Here is a 21,906-nt window from a genome sequence, read left to right on the forward strand (position 1 = left end):
ACCTGTTCTTAATGGCTAGAAAACTTACTTTTAATTTTGGTTTTAAAGGGCTCTGAAAAAGACTACAAGCTGTGGGTGATTTCAGGAAGAGAAGGTGCTCCTTACCCTCTTATTGGTAAGTTCTTGACATGGTTTTGTTTTTCAACATTCACTCTGGTTTTAGTGTTGAAGGAAGCAAGAAATACAAAGACTGAAATGCAGTTTCCTCTTTTGTTTTGTTTTTCCCGTTTTTTCTCTTACTTCCCTGTCACGCAAATTTGCCTATTTGGGGAGCTTGTCAGATGCTGATCCTTTATCTTGAAGAGCAAGTGTCTGCTTGTGTCACTAAGAGGTTGAAAAAGTTCATTTATTTCTGCCCCAATTTTGCTACATGAGCCTCAGTCTTTCTAGAGTCAGCCTCTCCACTCACTCACTTCCTCTTCTGGCGCCAGTCCAGCTTTACCATATTTCTTCCTACACTTCCAGGACGTTCTTTACTCCCCTCCTCAGCAAAAGTCAGCAGAGTTTTGAGAGATGTTCTGTTCTTCCACAACTCAAGTTAACTGGTTCAGGAGGTCCTCTCCAGTCCTGTATTTCTTTTACTGGCTGACAGCTCCCCTCTGATTAGGAGCAAATTATTGCTTATTCACTTTCTAAAATGCTTTTCAAAACATTTCCTCCCCAGGAATCAACCCAAAGCTCAGAAGTGATTGGATGGAGTGATTTGATTTTGGCCCATGATTCACTGAGAACAAATCCCTTCCTGTTATTAAGAACCTTTCCCTGTAGAAGCCTGGCATTACTTGTGCTATATGAGTTCACAAATGATTAGAACAAGGAAACTTTGTGGATTTTCTGTTTTCCTCCTGCAAATCTAACCCCAGTAAATCTTAGCATTCCTTCTTAAAGCAGCCTTAGCTACAAATGCTTTGCTGGAGTCAGACAACATTAATATTTATAAAATGTCTAACCTGCACCTTATAGACCATGAAAACTGGTCTTTGAAACACTTTTGTCTTTGAAACATACCACACTGTCTTTCCGACTATTACGTGTAGGTTCTTCAGATAAAATCACAACCATGGTTTTCAATATAGAACCAGAGAACTCAGAAATGGGCAAGGCCTTTCTAATTGACTGACTCCCTCTCACTGCACATTCAGGCTACAATCTTTGGAAAAGAAGAATCTGATATTAAACTGATGCTGTTCTTGATATTTATGCAAAGGTTTATCATATAAGACCAGCTTTCGTCATAGGTAGACATCAGAAGCAGAGTTCGACTGTGCTTCGGCTTCACATTACCTATAATCTCAAATAACGTCTCTCCCGCTATCAATCTTCAAGTCTAAGTGCAAGTTAACTAGAACCTCTTAACATTGCACCCATATTTAATATATGCCAGGTCTTTAGACAAGCCCAAAAAATACCTCTCTCGTGGCATTTTTCAAAGTGTCTCCAGAAATGAATTGCCTCTGTGTAGTCCCCAAAGATGCTGGTTAATGCCAAGCGGAGCTCATTTGCATTAGCCCTGTGATTAACATTTCCTTCCTGTTTCAGCCTCAGACAGGAACCATAACTGTGTCTCGTTTGACTGAGTTGAGAGCTGTTGCACTTACCATGGAGAGGGAGGGCAGATCACTTTCACACTGGGGTGTTTTTTTTTATTTTGCATGGTCAGCAAAAATCTGACAGATGACTGCTCCCAAAGTCTCCTTTTTCGACAGAATATGAGCCCCCAGTACCTAAACTTTCAGTGTCACGAGTAAAGCAGTAAAAAACAATAAACACTGAATTCAGAAATAGTCACTTGTATTTTTTCTGATGGGCTTTTATGTGATACAGCTGTAATAGGTCTGCGTTTACTTTTACATCTGTTTAACTACACCAAACAGAGTAACTCCGTATCTGCCAGTGTATGATTTATGCCCATGTAAATATGCAGAAAAGCATCAATTCTGAGGTTATTGGGAGAGAAAGTGCTGCAGGCCAGCATGTAAATTCTGCTTTTCCTCCAAGGCAGATGGAGTTTTGCAAGTCTTCAGTCAAACCAACACAGATTATTATGATTTCTGTTTGAACAGGACATGAATATCCCTTTGGAATTAAAATGAGCCACATTCGCGACGCTATGCCCCATGGATCAAAGCACTGTGCCTGCCCCAGGCAGCTTCAGGGGTCCTTCTTGACAGAGCAGCTGCCCCAGGAGCTGCAGTGCCAGTTTGTGCTGAAGCCAAGCCGCCTCGCTGTGTGCCAGCAGCTGAACGGTACGTCATCGCCCCGCTCGCCCCAGCATCGTCCATCCACAGCCCCGACAGCTCCCTGGCTCTGCTATAGAAAGCAAATGTTCTGGGGTGGCGGGTTGGTGGGAAGCTAAGAGGAGCACGCAGATGTACCTTCCAGCTGCACGGGGGATTTTGCGATGAGGCTCTCCCTGATTTGAATGTGCTGTTGTATAGGTGTCATCTTTGTAAGTCACATTTTGACAAGCTGCCTGTCAAATGTTTTTTCTAAAACCAGCAGAAGAAAGACAAGATCCCTCCCGTGCAATTTTTTGTAAGTCTACTAGCTGAGCTTCTCTCTGCAGCCAGTACTCTGTAGCAAGGCAGAGTGGTTTTACGGTTCAGGAGTCAAGGCTTGACTTCATCACAGAATTCCCATGCAACATTTGGAAGCATCTTTTATCTCAACAAGGTACTTAGGACTACATCCCTGCTTTACTGGGACCCTCACGTGGCAAAGCCTAGGCACGTACTTGAGTACCTAGATGAAGTGAGCAAATACAACTTCTTTATTTCACTTCCATTTGGGTAAAATGAAGACAGTAATATTTTCTTCTGCCTTTGGCCTTGATGCTGCAAAAATACGAGTACCTGCTCTCTGTTCTGCACTCTTGTTGTCAATGACACAATGAGCTCACTGCTCCCGAGTAAAACAAACTAGATCTTTACAGGACTGGGGCATTAGATGAAAAACTCTGTAGGGCAAGGATGCATCCCATGGTGTGTTTTTATTGTGCTTAACACACTGGCATACTCAGCTCAATTAGGAACTCTGCCCTACTTCCCCATTAACGAGCATATAATAATAAATTATTATTTATAATGCATGCAGTTGTCCTGTGCACTCCCCAATAGCTAGGATCTCCCACAATATATGAATAGAATCCATCTGAAATGTTTTTAGAATTAAATATGGTGAGGCTATACCAATGTCTCTTACAAATTATTCCAGAAATTGATTGCACTTTATATAAATTAATTTCCTTTCCATACGCCTTCATCCCCCCCTTCCCAGTAATTTGTATCATATATTACTTCATGGCATATTTTAAGAATGAGGCAATCTAGCAAAGGGGTGTAGTTAGGTTTACAGGCCCCACTTGGCAGCAGACGTTGACTGGCAAGAGAAAATAGAAATGCAAATCAGGCCTCTCAAGTTCTAATGCAGATGTGTTGTCAGCGGTGCTGTGCAAGCTGCAGGAGGGGAGGCGAGGCTGGCTTTAGGGCAGCAGAAGCCTGGGGCAGCCTGCAAGTCATGCACAGGGACTGCGCTGAGTGGGAGAGAGAGGCTTTGAGTCCTTTCACCTTTCTTACTTTCATCAGACAAAACCTTTTAAAGTGATGTGTAGGTCTGGCTGCTTGCAAACCAGATTATCTTGCATAGAGCACTGTTGTTGTGTTCTTCCTAACTCCGACTCACCTATTTCAGTTTTGGAAAATGGCAAAGGGTACCTATGTGCGAGCCAAGGTTATGATCTGGTTTTGGGCTCATCTTCCGATCAGCAAGCCAAAGTCTGTGTTGTTGTTAGGTAACTACTCTGCACACCACCACATACAGGGCAAGTTTACAGGAAGCAGAGTCTGAAATCCAAATTTCACTGCCACACATGCTGTGCTGTCCTGCCTCCCATCACTTATCTGCACCGATAGTGCTGTGCTGGACACGCTGTCCCTTCTGGAGGCAGCGAGGGGTAGCTGCCCAGTTGTACCAGCGTGCACCGTGGTTAAGGTAGGTGTTGACAGGCAGACATGACTGACAACTGGCTGTCATGTCAAATAAGGAGCTGTGTGGACACCAACGGTGCCGGTGTAGTTGCATCAGCTGTCCTGGCAGGGTGGTTAAAAAAAGTACAGAAGAATTTACTGCGTGGAAGAGCTGTAGTGTTTCTGTTGCCTCTCCTGCAGCCTTTCGGCACATAACAGGAACAGCCACCTACCAGTTAAACATAGCCATTAGGTAATGCTCATGAGCACATGTCTAAAAAGTGTTATAAATACTGATTTGCTTAAAGGTTAACTTGAAAGAACTGACTGCTGTCAGCAGCTAGTCTGTAATCCAAATTATTATTTAATTGTCTGTTAAAGGAGAAAGCAAAATTTCAACAAGTTGCTCTCAGTACAGAAAGGAGGTCTTTGAAAACTGACAGGGATTTGGTCAGAAAGGATCTTACATTGTTAAATAGATCTGAGGATTTATTTAGAAGTTTCTGATTAGTTTGCAAGAAGAGGAAATGCCACTTGCATGGCTGGGACACTACCTATGAATAGAAATTCCCTGCATGTAAAGTATGAGCAGAATAGACGGCTGCTGTGAGCTCTGAGCAAGATCTACAACCAAAGAAGTGTCGTTTTTCTTCTGATTCTGGCCTGGAATAATCCACCAGAGAAAGGCCCTGAGTGCAACACTGATGTTTCTGTATGGAAGTACAGTCTTCTGCAGAGCAATAATCTGCATCTGTCTTAGCTGAGAGGAGATTGGGCTTCTCCTAGTGTTGTAGCTTTGCACAGGTTCAAGAAAAGAAAGCGTACATCCTCCCCTTCTCATCTGCTCTTTACCTTAAGAATTCTCAACTGCCTTAGAAAAGGGGATATGAAAAGGATGAGTTCTCCTGTTGTTCAGTGAATATTAATTTTGTGAATAAGTGACATGGCATTTCATTGCTGTACATCAGTTGTTGGTTTCTGCCCTGCTATCACAGAATTGTCTTGGTTGGAAAGGACCTTTAAGATCATCGAGTCCAACCATTAACCTAATGCTACCAAGTCACCCACTAAACAATATCATTAAACCATATCCCTAAGCACCACATTTGCTCATCTTTTAAATACCTCCAGGGATGGTGACTCCACCACTTCCCTGGGCAGCCTGTTCCACTGCTTGATAACCCTTTCCGTGAATAAATGTTTCCTGATATCCAGTCTAAACCTCCCCTGGTACAACTTGAGGCCATTTTCTCTCGTCCTATCGCTTGTTACGTGGGAGAAGAGACTAGCACCCTCCTTGCTACAACCTCCTTTCAGGTACTTGTAGTCAGCAATAAGGTCTCTCCTGAGCCTCCTTTTCTCCAGGCTAAACAATCCCAGTTCCCTCAGCCTTTCCTCGTAAGACTTGTGCTCCAGACCATTCACCAGCTTCGTTGCCCTTCTTTGGACTTGCTCCAGCACCTCAGTTTCTTTCTTGTAGTGAGCGGCCCAAAACTGAACATAGTATTTGAGGTGCAGCCTCACCAGTGCCAAGTATAGGGGGACAATCCCTGCCCTAGTCCTGCTGGCCACACTATTTCTGATACAAACCAGGATGCTGTTGGCCTTCTTGGCCACCTGGGCACACTGCTGGCTCATATTCAGCTGGCCATTGATCAACACACCCAGGTCCTTTTCCACCAGGCAGCTTTCCAGCCACTCTTCCCCAAGCCTGTAGTGCTGCATGGCATTGTTGTGCCCCGAGTGCAGAACCCGACACTTGGCCTTGTTGAATCTCATACAGTTGGCCTTGGCCCATTGATCCAGCCTGTCCAGATCCCTCTGCAGAGCCTTCCTACCCTCAAGCAGATCAACACTCCCGCCCAACTTGGTGTTGTCTGTGAACTTACTGAGGGTGCACTCAATCCCCTCATCCAGATCATTGATAAAGATATTAAAGAGAACTGGCCCCAACACTGAGCCCTGGGGAACACCACTTGTGACCGGCCACCAACTGTATTTATCTCCATTCATGGCAACTCTTTGGGCCCGGACATCCAGCCAGTTTTTTACCCACCGAAGTGTACTCCCATCCAAGCCATGAGCAGTCAGTTTCTCCAGGAGAATGCTGCGAGAGACTGTGTCAAAGGCTTTACTAAAGTCTAGGGAGACAACATCCACAGCCTTTCCCTCATCCAGTAAGTGGGTCATCTTGTCATAGAAGGAGATCAGGTTAGTCATGCAGTACCTGCCTTTCATAAACCCATGCTGACTGGGCCTGATCGCCTGGTTGTCCTGTATGTGCCCCATGATAGCACGCAGGATGATCTGCTCCATAATCTTCCCTGGCACTGACGTCAGACTGACAGGCCTGTAGTTTCCCGGATCATCCTTCTGGCCCTTCTTGTAGATGGGCATCACGTTCACTAATTTCCAGTCCCATGGGACCTCCCCGGTTAGCCAGGACTGCTGATAAATGATGGAAAGTGGCTTGGTGAGCACTTCTGCCAGCTCTCTCAGTACCCTTGGGTGGATCCCTTCCAGTCCCATAGACTTATGCGTGTCTAAGTGGCATAGCAGGTCTCTAACCATTTCCCTGTGGATTATGGGGGCTTCACTCTGCTTTCCATCCCTGTCCTCCAGCTCAGGGGGCTGGGTACCCGGAAAACAACTCACCTTACTACTAAAGACTGAGGCAAAGAAGGCATTAAGCACCTTAGCCTTTTCCTCATCCTTTGTCACCATGTTTCCTCCTGCATCCAGTAAAGGATGGAGATTCTCTTTGGCTCTCCTCTTGTAGCTAATATATTTGTAGAAACATTTTTTATTGTCTTTTACAGCAGTGGCCAGATTAAGTTCTAGTTGGGCTTTGGCCCTTCTAATTTTTTCCTCCATAGCCTCACAACATCCTTATAGTCCTCTTGAGTTGCCTGCCCCTTCTTCCAAAGCTCATAAACTCTCCTTTTTTTTCCCAAGTTCCAGCCAAAGCTCTCTGTTCAGCCAGGCTGGTCTTCTTCCCCACCAGCTCATCTTCTGGCACATGGGGATGACCTGCTCCTGCACCTTTAAGATTTCTTTCCTGAAGAGTGTCCAGCCTTCCTGGACCCCTTTGCCCTTCAGGACTGCCTCCCAAGGGACTCTGTCAACCAGGCTCCTAAACAGGCTAAAGTCTACCCTCCGGAAGTCCAAGGCAGCAGTTCTGCTGACCCCCTTCCTCACTTCTCCAAGAATCAAAAACTCTATCATTTCATGGTTGCTATGCCCAAGACGGCCTCCAACCATCACATCACCCACAAGTCCTTCCCTGTTCACAAACAACAGGTCCAGCAGGGCACCTTCCCTAGTTGGCTCACTCACTAGCTGTGTCAGGAAGTTATCTCCCACACACTCCAGAAACCTCCAGGACTGTTTTCTCTCTGCTGTATTGTATTTCCAGCAGACATCCGGTAAGTTAAAGTCCCCCACAAGAACAAGGGCAACTGATCGTGCAACTTCTCGCAGCTGCTTATAGAATATTTCATCTACCTCTTCATCCTGGTTGGGTGGTCTGTAGCAGACTCCCACCATGACAACTGCCTTGTTGGCTTTCCCCCTGATCCTTACCCATAAACACTCGACCCTATCATCAACATCCTCAAGCTCTAGACAATCAAAACACTCCCTAACATACAGGGCCACCCCACCGCCTCTCCTACTTTGCCTATCCCTTCTGAAGAGTTTATAACCATCCATTGTAGCACTCCAGTTGTGCGAGTCATCCCACCATGTTTCCACAACTATGTCATAGTTGTCCTGCTGCACTAGGGCTTCAAGCTCCTCCTGTTTGTTGCCCGTGCTGCATGCGTCTGTGTTGAAGAACACTGATTAAGATTTCTGTCCTGTCCCAGGAGAGAGCTGCAGTTAATCACAATTACCCCTTGCTCATGTTGTCAGTCTGGGCCATGCCTTTTAAGAGTGAAGTGAACAGTGAGAGACTAAGAAAAGTTCCTAATTTTAAGACCCATTTTTTCCACTTCTGCTATTCCCTGTTCTCCAAAATAGCATTTCTTCTTAATTTTTACTTCCACTGAGATCTACAGGGTTGCCAGAAAAAAACACCGATATGTATTTGCCATTGTGTGAATAGAATTCCAAGTGAAGCAAACCATATTCACATGCTAATATTCAGCTCATCTGAAAGAAAAATTGCTGTTTCGAAAGTTATAGGTTAGTTCTCCCAAAACATGATGTGTCAAGTAAAGCCTTAGACACTGCCAAGCTTGTATTTCATGAAGCTTTGGACTGCTTAAAATGTATATCCTCCTCATTATTTTTTATTAAAAGAATTTTTCATCAGACTTTCACATTCATATGTTCATATTTTGAGTTAAACTGTAACTTTTCATCCTGTAAGCCTCTAATGAAAAGACTTCCACCCATTCCCAAAGGGACCATGATCTCCTAGAATGGAATGACATATAACGAAAATCACTATTTGGGCTAAAAAACAAGTTTAGTAAAGTATAGGAGAGAAAAATCTGGGATTATACCACAATCCTTACTTCTTCAAGCCTTGCTTCTACCCTCTGCCCTTCACAACAGCAGAAAGCAAAATGTTTGACCAGGTGGAAGAACCAGCTAGTAGAAAGGTGCACAGGGTAGGTAGGCAACTAAATGAAAGCTGACTGGCTTTGAAAACATCTAGAAAAAGGAAAAATATATCAGAGTAGGTTTTTTTTGGTTAGCACTTTCATCATAAACAGTCCTAACTCACCCTTAACAGTAGCCCAGGCTGTTAAGAAGCTTTTACACTGGCTGATCTTGAAAAATGTCATATGAAAAAAACCCCTTTTTGTATCCTAACACCAGTATTTCCTTCTCTATGCGCTGCAAATAAGAGCCTCACTTAGTGATGCTCTTTAGATATTTCATTAAATACGTTAAAATAAATGAAGACGAACGGAGCCCATCAGTGTGTTGGCAGCGTGCTGAAATGCCATCTGGAAGGCGTTGATTAAAGGGCAGGCACTGTCCCTGGGCCATCGTCAGCAAATGCTTGGAGTGAGGGCACTAATGATACGCTTGCTTTGCAGAGAAGTGCAAAGGCAGCAACTTTTCCTGATCCAATAATGTCTCACCCCATTAGTTCATTCTTTGGTGTTACTTGTGGGGAGAGCGGGTGCTCTCCTGCATTGCCAGGGGAACTAGGATGCCTCCAGACAGCAAGCCAAGGTGAGGGCAGTGGTATTTATATATTATTTTTTCCCAAAGAAGGTCTGTGGTTTTGCACCTGTGGATGGGAAATGAGTCATTTAGCACAGTCCAGCTCCGTGTGAAGTCAGTGGGCTGAGGTTTGCCGTCCTGCACTTAGTGGTAAGTGCTGATGCTGTGGTCCAGCAGGGCAGTGCAGATCCTGGTGATCCTCTTAAGAGCATGGGTAAGGCAGCACATTCTCCACGCACACACACACACAAGCACAGGTATGCGCATGGTGGACTAGGCTGAGCCAGGTGCCAAGGAGTTGGTTGAGATCATGACATTTTTCCCTTTGAAACCACAGCAACCACTGCAAAACAAATACTGGAATTAGAATTGAAATGCATTTCTTCTAATAAACACCTTTCTCTTTTCCCAGACTTAAGCCAGAAGTCATTTAAAAGGAAAAGATCTATCATAAACTGGGCTTTTTGGCGTGGCCCAGGCACTCACTTGGACAATGCACCCCTCTCCTCAACATCTGCAGCTCCTGGGAAGCTCTTTGGCCTCTTGCTAACAGCCATCTGTGAGGATGACAACCTGCCCAAACCCCTCTTGGTGAGTCCCAGGCTCAGGGCTGGCTCCTACAGTAGTGGAATTTCTTCGTGTAGTGAATGAGAACATGGGGACACTGTGTAAACGAGACACTGAAATTACCCAAGCAGAGAAACCAGAAGGAAACCTCATTTGCGGTTCTCAGCAAGAACTTTGTTTTTTAACATATGCTGTGGTCAGGCCTGCTTAATACCAAACAGCTTGAGAAATGTATGTGATTGTTCTGCTGCTCTGGGATATTTCTTCTTTATAGCCCACTCTATAAGGCTGGTTCCCTAATCCTCACTTACGCAGTGTAAATAAATGCCACATTCACACATACTTTTTAAACCACTCCCATCTGTGTAAAATCCCCAACTCAGTGAATGTGGCATCTACTGTCCCATATAGCCACCCCATGCTTGCATACAAATGATACCTGCCCTTCAGAAGACAGTTTCAGAGCCTTTCTCAGAGGCACCCCAGGCCAGGCAAGCACTCTGGGTCCCCATTTTTGATCTGACAGCACCACTGCAAAAATAGGTGGGAAGGCAGAGGCTGCAGGAGCATCTTTTCATCCTGTCTCAAGGGAGCACTAGTGCTGCGGGTGCTCTCAAAACCAGTCCAGGAACATGAAAAAGGTTGTCCTAGAGCCCCTTCCTAGGCATAATTAAGGCAGATGTGTGGCATTTTTGGTCCAGAACTGAGGACTGCCCTGTTGTCAATGCAGCAATTGAAACATTTATAGAGTGAGAGTGAGCCCTGCAGGATCGTGCCCCTCATCCTAACAGCCCCACTTTTGGCTGGAACAACTTGCCTGAACCCCACTGAAATCAGTTACACCAGTTTACAGGAAGAGATGGTTTGTCTCCTAAGCTTGTGCTTGATGTGCTGCTTTACCACTGCCTGAGTAGTGAATCATACTAGGACTTTTCAGGTCTTTTAATAGTGTAGGTTTGTTATTTTCTTTTGAGGGGGAAGTGTGCATTTTTATCATTTAGGTTATTTAGATAAGCCCTCCAGAGATGGACTCTGTAAGAATCTGGTGTCTCATTCTCTCTGTCTGAGAGATGAGCCAGTGCTGCATTTCAGAAATTTCTCCAAAGCGTTAATATTAGTAATATTTTTTTACTAATTTGAGAAAAACACAAAGTTACTAAGCATAGACTCACAGCTTGGTAGACTTTGTGCTTTGAATCTTAAACACTGTGTTTATGCCACAAAATGTAACTTACTTTTGATTTGATGCAGCATCTCTGGAGAATGGAATACTGCATCTGAGGGACTGTGTGGGATTTACCAGCAAGAGAAGGAAAATATCAGGGACGAATGCTGCAGGCATGCTTGACATCTCTGCTTCAGACCTTCAAACTTGCTTTCACAGCTGAAGGGCTCTCTTGTAGCCATTGCCACACTGAATTGTCTTACACCATTAGCTTCATTCATGTAATTTCATCTGGGTTTACTACTTTAAGAGGAGCTTCCCAGTTTTATCTTGTGGGTATTTTATTCAAAATACATTTGCAAAGCATTTGTTCGTGCACTAAGATATGGTGCTGTGGGACTCAGCCTGTTTTGACAGCAGAGCTCTAAATCCCTGCAAAGAAAATGGAAATGCTGACGCGAGTCCTGATGCCATGAGAGGTGCTCCTCCAAAGTGTCTGCACTTACATGAATGCTTGGCTTTCAACTTCTGCAAGAGCGAGAAAGAAATGTTAAAGAAGAAAAGTAAAAATAGTAGTTTCCATTAGACTTATTTGCATTGCTGTGTATCAGGAAGACCTATCTTACAGCCCAGACTAGGAAAGTCACCAAAACCCACTGCTTAGTCATTACTGTTACAGTAACTTGGTTTAATGATGACAGACTGTCCCCCAGTGTCCATTTTCTTGCCATTTCTTATGATAACTCGGTCCTCAGACCCCTGTGTGCATGCACGTAAGCCCACAGACTGTCTGCATGTGTTTCCCCCTCGGAAGGGACAAATATGACAAATTCCACATCGCTTGGAGCAGGCCTGGGGAGAGGTGACCAGCATGTCTGAGAGACGACCCACAGGAGACTGCAGAGAATTAAGCAGCTGGAAAATATCATGTACATATTACCTCAGGAGAGGTCTCTGATTTCAGCATTTCCTTTTCTGCTCTTTTCCTCTCTTATTTAGCAGTAGAAATCAGGCCCTCCTGTTATTTTAAAAGCTAGGCAGGAATCTGCTTGTTTTCCCTTTCCTTTTAAATATCTCATGTGGTGACCTGCCTACCTGTTTGCTCCTTTGCAGCCTCATTGGCTTCAGAGGGGCCGTAAGTCAAGCTTTAGCCTCCGCTGGGTGACCTCCCAGGCGGGAGCACCTTGCCCCAGAGGTGGTCCCGCTCACAGCCCTGAGCTGATTGCAGGGTATGATGCCACTCACAAGAAGCAAAGAGGGTAAAAATCTGGCTCTGGTCTGCTGTAGAAGTGCAGATAGATATTAACAAACAAAGCACTTTCCAGCTTAGATAAAATCTCTTTTTTTTTTCAGACATCAGGCATAGAACAGAAGTCATCGTCTCTCATCGGTGATAATATTGAACACACTGATGAGTAGTGAGGGTTTCGTATCTTCCTGCAAAGTGGTGTCTGACTGAGGCCACTGTCAGATGCGTAGCATTGCATTAGGTAGACCACTAACCTTCTCCTGTTCCACAGTGTTTATATATTTAAATAACTTGGCTAAAACTTGCACAGAACCTGGAGGGGGTTAGTGCTCAGCATTTCTGAGGGGGATGTTTTCCAGAATCAGTGCCCCAGACCACATCTTTGCCATGCAGTTTGCCATGGCCTGGAGGGTGAGCCTTGACTTGTGTTTGATTCGTGAGCTTTTTTAGGACTCAGAGGTTTTCACCTGCGGCAAAAGTAGCAAAACCACATTTTAATGCTACTAGACAATAAAATATATTTCTGAGAAAGCCTCTCTGCCTTTTAATTTTGTTTAGGACATGCTTTCCCTCCTTTACCAAGAGGGCCCTTCCACCGAGGGTATTTTCAGACGCTCTGGAAGTGCGAAAACCTGCAAAGAGCTCAAGGAGAAGCTTGATTCAGGCGCTGAAGTGGACCTAGCCTGCGAATCCATATTTGTGACAGCATCTTTGTTTAAGGTATGTGAAGAACATTCCTTTCCCCCTTTTTGTGTGAGAGCAGTGCAGATCCTGGGCACAAATGAGTAGGAGTTTTCCCCAGGGACAGGCCCAGAAAGGACTTGGTGGGCTGAATTAATAAGAATGGGCTGGGACATTAAAATTGTGAGGATCTCCAAAGGAGGCTACCACTGTATTAGAATGGGGAAGAGGACTAGCCAGCTTGTTTTGCTGCCAGCTTTCCTGAGGTCTCAGTAACAACCTGGTCCTGTAACTTTCTTTATCTCTGCTTAAAGTCAACGAACTACTAGAAAGGCAGGTTTGCAGACCTGTTTCCTTACTCATCATTAATAACTTACACTACAGACCCTTGCAAATATATAGTTTTGCCTGAAATGTTTGGATTCATTTTCCTATGGATTATCTTTTCTTACAGACTTGTACGTTAAAAACAATGTTGCTTGTGTAAAAAGCATCCCAGGCCTTCAGTAAAATTTCAGCTACAAGGAGAATCAGCAGATTTCTTTTCACGTTTTAGTACAGTGCATCAGTTTATGTGTAGTTTTTGCTTAAAAGAAATTGTGAACTCCATTCCCAAGCAAGCACTGCATCAGTGGAATATTTTTATTGCAGAAAGCCATTCCTCTTGCTACCATGTGAGCGGTTTTCATGGGTGAGACTTACACAATTACCTTCCTACTGGTGGTTTTAGGACATGCATTTAGGGCAGGACAGCTGCACCATGCAAAGTGCCGGTGTGCAATACTCATCCCACAATAACAGTTTCACTAAGGGCCACTTGGTCCGGTGGTATTGGAGCTTATCATCTGAGGAGAAGAAACAGGCACTACAGATGAAGTCAAGTGATAAGTAAAGACAGACATTATGCAGCGCCAAAATAACTGATCCCACTGCAGATTTTTTAGTTCAGCAATGGCAGATGAAGCATACGAATACCTCTGTTTTGACAAGAAAGGTTGGGGATAGGGCAAGAAAATATTAACTTTAAGCATAATCCGAAGTACTTCTTTCTCTCAGATGATTTTCTGCTGGTTTTTGTTGCTGTGTGGAACAAGATGCTTGTCAGCTAGTGCTGTCCCACTGATGATACATCCTCTTGTATCTGCATAGTTTATTCCTATTCCCTCCCGTGCTCCAGAACAGCTGTTCACGTTTTCTTCTTCTTTTCGCTTGATAAGGATTTTCTTCGCAACATCCCTGGCAGCATTTTGTCATCCCAGCTCTGTGATAAATGGGTCTCTGTGATGGATCAAGGAAATAATGAAGAAAAGATAAAAAGCATCCAAAGGTAGAGTTACTTATATTGTCTGTATTCTTTTCCTGTAAATTTATATCCCAGAATGCAGAATCACAAACATTCAACTTACAACTTGCAATTAATTTTTTTAAATAGATGTTAAAAATATCTTTATATATGACAGAGTATTTAAGTTTACATATATATTTAAGTGATTGCCTGTATGGGACAATTTTCTGACTCTCTTTTGTCATGCTTTTCTGCCTTTTGTGGATGCCAGTAAATAAACGAAATAATAACCTTTCATGAAAAAAATATTTATAATATTTATAAATATACTATCCAAGACTTGGATTTCTGCCTGTTACCAAACCCAAAATCATCCACAGAGAACTTTGGGGTCCTAGGTGAAAGGGTAGCTGAAATCCATTCCTCATATTTTCCCCCTCATTCATCTCAAATTTTAGTGACCATTTTGAAGCCAAGATGGAATTGTGAATAAAATACTGGAGCACAGTGACAAGGGAAGCCTCCCCCCTTGCAGGTGATATAAAACAGAAAGTGGGCAAAGTTTATGTCATGGGAAACAGAGCTTTGTACACTAGCTGACCTCACGTGTACTTGCATACACATGTACTTACGGCAACTAGATGGCATGGAGAGACAACTGAGCTGTTCGGTTAAGTGAATAGTGCATTATCAGGCAAGTTAGGTGAAATACAGCTTCATGTCATACATTGTACTTGGTTCATTAGTTTGACAGAGTGTAATTTTAATTAACTGTTAGGGTATTTTCTGTCCTTCCAGAAAACTGTTCAGAGATGTGTCACAGTGAGGGAAAGCAGCTGAGCAAGAACATGCCTTTGCCACACTCCCTGGTTTAATTAGTGTTACCTTGTTTCTGTATTTTCATTATCTTGACTTGTGTGTATCTGTGGAAAATGGTTTTATTTTGTCCAGTCACTAATTTGAAGAATTACATTTGTGTATGTTTTCAGGTTAATAGAGCAGCTCCCCAGAGCTAATGTTGTTCTCTTACGTTACATCTTTGGAGTACTGCATGGTATAGAAATGCGATCTGAAGAGAACCAGATGAATGCATTTAATCTGGCTATCTGCATTGCACCTAGCCTGCTCTGGCCTCCTGTTTCCTCCACTCCTGATATAGAAAGTGAATTTACAAAAAAGGTAAGAGAGACTGCAGTGTAGTAAAAAACCAAACCAACCTTCATCCTGTTCAACCAGGCTGTTGGTTACAAATGTGAAAACAGTTGGTACCTCTTCAGATTGGGACCTGTCCTCTTATCAGGGTTTCAGAAATGTTCATTGATCCATTGTTATAATCTGCCAGGAAGAAGGGTGGAGAGATCATAAAGTGATACCCAGTGTATTAGCAAAGTGCTTCTCTTGTCAAAAAGATCTCTGGTTGTGGTGGCCTTGGAAGAGGACAGAGTAGAAATGGAAAAGATGTATACAAGGATGTATACTGGGACATTTTAGCTGGGCCTGACTCTTTTCGTCAGGCCCAGGAGATCGGGAGAGGAGTTCCTGGCTGTCGGGGGGCACATCATGGATGGGCAGTTTGCTCCTGTTCCTCATCTGTATAGTGAGCTTGCCCTGAGTGGAGTAGTGGAAGGTCTGACAAGACATCTCTCTCCCATTGCTTTGTTGCAGATTTCTAGTCTGGTACAGTTCCTCACTGAGAATTGCTGCAGGGTTTTTGGAGAGGAAATTACCTCCCTCTTTGGAGAAATACTAATGACATGCAAGAGAGAAAACGGCTCAGGTAATACAGATGATGTTTTGATCCTGTTAGACAGCTAAATTCAGCCAGGCAAAAGATTGGTATATTCCATAGAAGAATGCTGTTCCCTCTTCACATGGTGTTCCCAAATACTGCTGTTCTGTTTCCCTTGCCCAAAGTATTGGTGATAATCACTGATTCAACTTATCATAGACCTGGACTATATCGCAAAACGCTCTGCCAAAGAATCCCTTGCTCCCATTCCAGTCATCTGAGCCACTATGTTAAAAAAGGAGGGGAGGGGAAATAAAGAAAAAGAAATTTAAAAATCTGGAGAAGGTTTCATCTCAAGTCTAGAATTTTTGCCCAGCCTATGTTTTCTCAGAATATCGGGAAGTCAGTGGTCAACAATGGTTATAATACAGCTGTCACACCATTATATTAGGGTTGAAAGCATCTATTCTTCATTATCAAAAGGGAGAGATCTCCAGAGTTTCAATGGGATGTGCAGATTTTGCTCCTAGCACAGAAAAATCATGAAACTAGGGGTTGAAAATGTCTGACAGACTAGTTGGCAGAGCATTCCAGAAAATTATTAATATTCTTTTACTCTCCAGCTCTGCGAAAGTATCCATTTTGACTGGAGTTTTGGGTCTCTCCTTAAAATATTTGTAAAGCAGCATTTCTGTAAAATAAACTTAGTCACAGCTGGCCTATACTAAAAGTGGTAGTGGCACTTGCTCTGGCATGCCACACTGACTCGATGTGGCCATTACAAACTCCTCGTGCTCTGCCTCCAGTGAAATTTGGTGAAATCCAGTGAAATTTGGCCCACCTCCTCCCCGAGAATGGAAACACATGGGATCTGCTGTGCTGGGATGTGCTGGGACTGAGAGCTCAGACCCATGATGAGTTACGGCAGCTGAGCAAGTTTTCAGGCACGCACTCAGGAACGGTGACTGCCCATGCATGAACTGTGTCTGCTGCAAATGTGAGATAAGTCAGCCTACCGTAGCCCAGCGCAAAAGAGATTTAATGTAATTCCAGTTATCACATATACAGAACAGGGTGCAGTTGTTCATTTCTCAGTGGAAATGAGGTGACTGTTTAAAACTGAGACTAGAACTTTCTTTGTAGTGCTGCTCTTAAAATGTTGTAATTTCTGGAAAACCATAAAAGTATGCAGTATGCCCTATTTTCTTCATTTGTCTAAAAGAAGGAAAGAAAGGTTAAATGATGTTTTTCAATATTCAATTAATGAAAAGAAACCTTCAATAAATACTGATTTAATATTCTGTATGTAAATTTCCTGTGTGTAAATATTGTTTACAGCTGGATTACCTGCTACTAAAGTTCCCCACTTAGAAAAAAAAAAACACACAAAAAACCCCTTACCCTTATTTGTGCCGTTATCCTATGCTTCTTGACTGAACTGCAACTTAAAATCATGGAATTGTTCTGGTTGGAAAGGACCTTTAAGATCATCGAGTCCAACTGTTAACCTAGCACTCATTCACATTAACTTAGCACTCATTCCAGTTTTTCCATTTCAAAATTAGACAGTAATTTTTTTCTGAAATTATTGACATTTCTGCTTGAAGAATCTTTAAAGGACGAATGCTCCTAAAAGTAACGGATACTTGCCAAAAACAAAAATGCAGCTGCTTGTCAGCAGAGTGGTTCAGTCACTGACATGTTAACGCTTGTTTGTCCTTGCAGATGCTGCTTCCCTTCATCTGAATGACTCTTCCTATGACAGCCTGGAAAATGAGGCGAACGATGAAGCTGACTCCTCTTCCAGCGACTGGATTAAGAACCGAGATCAGGATAACAGGAGCAGGGAGTCTGTTTTCACTCTGAGCGACGGTGATTCGGAGCAGACGGAGGTGGATGAAATCCAAAGTAAAACCAAGTCAAAACAGTTGACCATTTCTGTTGACGTACACCGTAAGTTTTCATCACAAGCAAACTCAGAGAATGAGTCTCTCTGCTCCAATGCACTGGGCTTCTCTTCAGCAGCTACCTCAGGCACTCTCAAAACCTTGAGAAGACACAGGCGCTCCTCAGAGCCTGCAATTGGCCTCCTCGCCCCCAGCTTTGTCCGTGTTGGCGATGGTCATGAGAAGGCAACACGCAAAGCCAGCTGTGATGTTGTCCTGTCTCATGAAGACGAAGACTGTCTCCGTCAGCTTCGGTCATTGCAGATGGAAGGGCAAAAGCTTATCAATCAGAGCTTGATTATAGGGATTAATGTCGGTAAAAGTGACAACACAAACCAAAATGTTGAAAAGAAAGACTCGTCCCATTGCCTCCTGCCTCCAATGCCAGAGGGATTAAATATTTGCTCAGGATTTAGCTCTTCTAGCCTGTCTTCTCCTGGGACATCTCCGTCTGTGTCGTCAATGAGCTCTCTGGACAGTGCTTTCTCTCAGTTTTCAGACCAATCTGTGTTTACCCCAACTGAAACCTCCTCCCCTTTCGATAGCACTTTTCAGTCACTAAGGAAGCACGAAGACACTGCCACTGAAGCGGCTGATGACTATTTGGTTATTCCGACCAGGGTGCCACCATCTTCACAACCTACCGACACTTTGGCTGAGGGGGGCTTAGTGGAGACCAACAGCAGGCCAGAGCACCTGAAATCTGCTGGCAGAGTCGATAGCTATTTGATTAAGCCTGACATTCAGCTGTTACCTCTGAAAGTCACAGGGAGAGACAGACTTCATGATCCAAGATCAAAGAGGAGGTCTAGAAAAGCATTACAGCAATCCAAAGTTTGAAGAGACTGACCAAAGCTTTTTGCGGGGGAGTCTTAATGCTTAAAATAAACACCATAAAGAAAATGCCTTTGGTGTTACATGTGTGTTCATTTTAAGTCTAATATCCAGGTTGTTCAAATTTAATTGAGCAGTCCTCAGATTCACAGGTTTTCTTTTTTTAGGAAACTAAGTAATGTTCCCACATAAAGCTTTGCAAGAACATTATAAGCATAAATAAAAATTGCTAAAAAACAAGCAAACAGAAATCTCTTGAAAATATGGAAGGATCGCAGGAGGTAACTAAGAGCAGCACCCTGTTCTCTGAGCTTGCCAAGGCAGCGGGGTGCCTGCTGGGCCTCTCCCCTTGACCACTTGTGTGTTGAGCCTTGCAGATGTGAGTCCCAGTCCTTTGTGGTTTTGATGTACCGTGCAAAGTCAGCATAGATTCCATAAGTGTGGTATTATACTACTGTTCTGAAACTGATAGGTATTACCTTCATTGTCCTCCAAGGAGTAAGCGTATTGTTTTCTGTATGTTTATAAGGTATGTTCGATAGGTGTAGTTATTTCTTTCACACTGCAAAAAGAAGGAAAAGAAGCTCAAAAATACATAAAGAGAAACGCTGAAGCTTGTATCTAACACCTCGCAACTCTGTGTTTCATTTATTGTGCTTCGTTGGCTGTTCTGTTCGTGTTTAAGTTGTGAATAGTTTCTTAACATTGCTGTAAATGGCATTATGTATTATTGCAAGCAGAACACATGTGATTTTATTACGCAGCATCTAAAACATCTTATAATATATTAAAAGTAATGCATTATCTAAGTGCTTTGAGTTTGTATAATATATCCTGATAATTTTTGCTATTATATATGTTCTGAAAAAAAATGTGTATTTTTGTACTTGCAAAAACTGCTGCTAATTTTACGAGTTCTGTTTTGTTGTTACAGCACTGGTATTGATGTGTATGCATTCAATGCTATGTATTAAATATTATTTGTTATGTCATAAATTCAGTTTATATTCTGTGTAGTTTTTTTTTTTTAGGTGCCAGTTCTACAAGCTATTGCTGAAGCAAAAGTCGCAGTGATGCCATTGCAAATATTGCATGAGGAAGGACTGCAGGCATTTTTCCTCCTCTTTGGGTGGCATCATTCATACTGTATGTTGTCATCCTGTTAACTTTTGTAAATTTTAGCAATATTCAAACAAGAATTCCCACTCTTTTGCTCTTCATCTAGAGAGATGAGGGTGTTTTCAGCTAATGGGATGCACTTAACAATATGGAGGTGCAGAGAGATCTTTTCGGATAAGAGATATTAGGGCTGGGAACAAGGAAAGAAGGGGAGTGGGACACTGGATGAGAGGAAGATTTATTCTTTAATGTTCACAGGGTTATAGAGAAAGCAAGAAGGAATGGCAGAGGTAAACTAAACATATTTGGTCACGCGTGCATGCATACAGTGCTTCTGAAATGGTATTGATTAATTCATTAGCTTTACATCTTCAAAAGCCCTCCCCCGCTGCAGTTAATACTGGCCATAATGAAGTTTCAGATCCTATTCTGCTTTGCTACGCCCTGGTAAAGGTGCTTATGCTCCTAAGTCACTACACGTTACTGAAAAATGTAAACACTGACTAGTGCTCTAAGCTGTTTCCAAGTATTATCAGCATAAAAGGTTTTTAGCTCTGTATCAGACAGAATGGATACTCTCCAGCAGATTTGGAGGGGGTTGATGTGTGTTAACAAAGCTAGAAATATCCTTACTTGACAATATAGACTCAGAGGGTTATTATTTTGGGCTCTAATCCTGCAAATGTTGTATCTGTAAGCAGAGCTGCATTTGCAGAGACCCACGTAATGCAATAAACCATCGTGCACTTGGAACTATACCAGCATGTATAATTGTGTGCAGGCTCAAAGACTTCACTGCAATCTAGTCTTTTTCATCTTTTTCATATTCAGCTATTTTAATAAAATAGTAATATGGAGAATCTGATATGTAATAGTCACCTTCCAAAGGTAAAATCCTTTGTATGTATTTGCGACCTGTCATCTAACAGCCCTACATATGCCACTTCCTTTAAAACAACAACAACAAAAGATGCTGTTTTGAAATAAAACAGCTACTCTGCATTTCTTTTCGGAATGGTAAAAAGCATATTGCTGTGCTGCCAAGATTACATCAAGTAGCAAATGCTGATTCATTGCAACAATAATAAAGCTTTAGAAAAACTCTAGTCTCTGCCAATTATAAATGTTCTGTCCTGCAAATGATACCTTCCAGCAAGTCATTTATCTCTGCTAGTCTGAAGTAAATGTATATCCAAGAGTGCTTCGTTGTGAAACAAATTATGTGTCTGCTTTCGAGCTGTAGCTAATGCTAGAGTGCTTTCAAATTCAACCATATGGTGAACAAGCTGGATGTAGACCCAGTACGATTTAAAATGCACTCCTGTCTTACAAGGCGTACACCCCGCTGCTGCATGAGCCGTGTTCTGTGACAATGACAAAAAAGAGCACTAATGGAGAAGATCGCTGTCTGCAACTGCTCACTAAAGAAATTAAATGCTGTTAAGATCCAAAAAGAATTACCCTGGACCTTTTCAGAGTGTCAGATGCGACTCTGAAGAACACAGTAAGCAGCAGCGTTAGGTCTGCTGTTGTTGGGAAGACAATGTTTAATGTACCGGGGCCCCTGCTGCTCTCTTCCCCTGGGCACCCCGGCAGGCTGGGACGGGATCCCTGGTCCAGGGAATATTAAAAAGACATCTTTGTAAATTTTTTTATGGCTCTGCTGATGGCCTGTGAGAAGGTGGTGGGCTAAAGGTGGCCCCAAGGGCTGAGCCCCCTCCCTTCTGCCCTGGCTCCAGCTGGGTGCCCCAAACACTGGGGTCCCTGGTGAAGTCCTGCCCATGTCCCCAGCACCGCGAGACACCACGTCTTCCCCAGCCGCCTGCCTCTCTCAACTGGCAGTGGAGGGTGGCTGCTTCGGAGGAGGTGCACGAGTCTTAGGGATGTAGGTGAGATGTTTCCAAAATGTTTTCTTCTTTCCTGAAATAGCAAAGCTTCACAGAAATTAAATAAAAGAAAAAAAGAAAAAAAGTAAGATTAACTTAGGGAAGAAACAGTGGCAATGACTCCTTGTTCACTGCTGTCAAGCACACAAAATGAAGCAAACTGACAAATTACGTCTCTCACTTGGACCTTCTGTCCCACAGGGGTTCATGATCTCATCGTTAATGAGCATCCTGCCTCTGCTTCACAAGTACTAACCATCATTCCTGTCAGGTGATTTCAGAGATTAATATAATGTAAA

The 21,906-nt window shown here is 43.1% G+C and overlaps 1 protein-coding gene across 1 annotated transcript in view; it reads left to right on the top strand.

The window, feature by feature from the left end:
• The window catches only part of ARHGAP20 (Rho GTPase activating protein 20), a 66,890-nt gene extending 48,282 nt beyond the window's left edge, over window positions 1-18,608 (top strand). Inside the window, exons 8-15 of the mRNA XM_068425336.1 lie at window positions 49-115; window positions 2,064-2,246; window positions 9,559-9,737; window positions 12,686-12,847; window positions 14,026-14,135; window positions 15,083-15,272; window positions 15,759-15,870; window positions 17,548-18,608. Of these exons, the coding sequence (XP_068281437.1) occupies window positions 49-115; window positions 2,064-2,246; window positions 9,559-9,737; window positions 12,686-12,847; window positions 14,026-14,135; window positions 15,083-15,272; window positions 15,759-15,870; window positions 17,548-18,608 (2,064 nt within the window). The remainder of the gene's footprint in view (window positions 1-48; window positions 116-2,063; window positions 2,247-9,558; window positions 9,738-12,685; window positions 12,848-14,025; window positions 14,136-15,082; window positions 15,273-15,758; window positions 15,871-17,547) is intronic.
• Window positions 18,609-21,906: the final 3,298 nt, after the last annotated feature.

The sequence above is a fragment of the Nyctibius grandis genome, chromosome 2 (assembly GCF_013368605.1).
Source record: "Nyctibius grandis isolate bNycGra1 chromosome 2, bNycGra1.pri, whole genome shotgun sequence".
NCBI classification, from domain to species: Eukaryota; Metazoa; Chordata; class Aves; order Nyctibiiformes; family Nyctibiidae; genus Nyctibius; species Nyctibius grandis.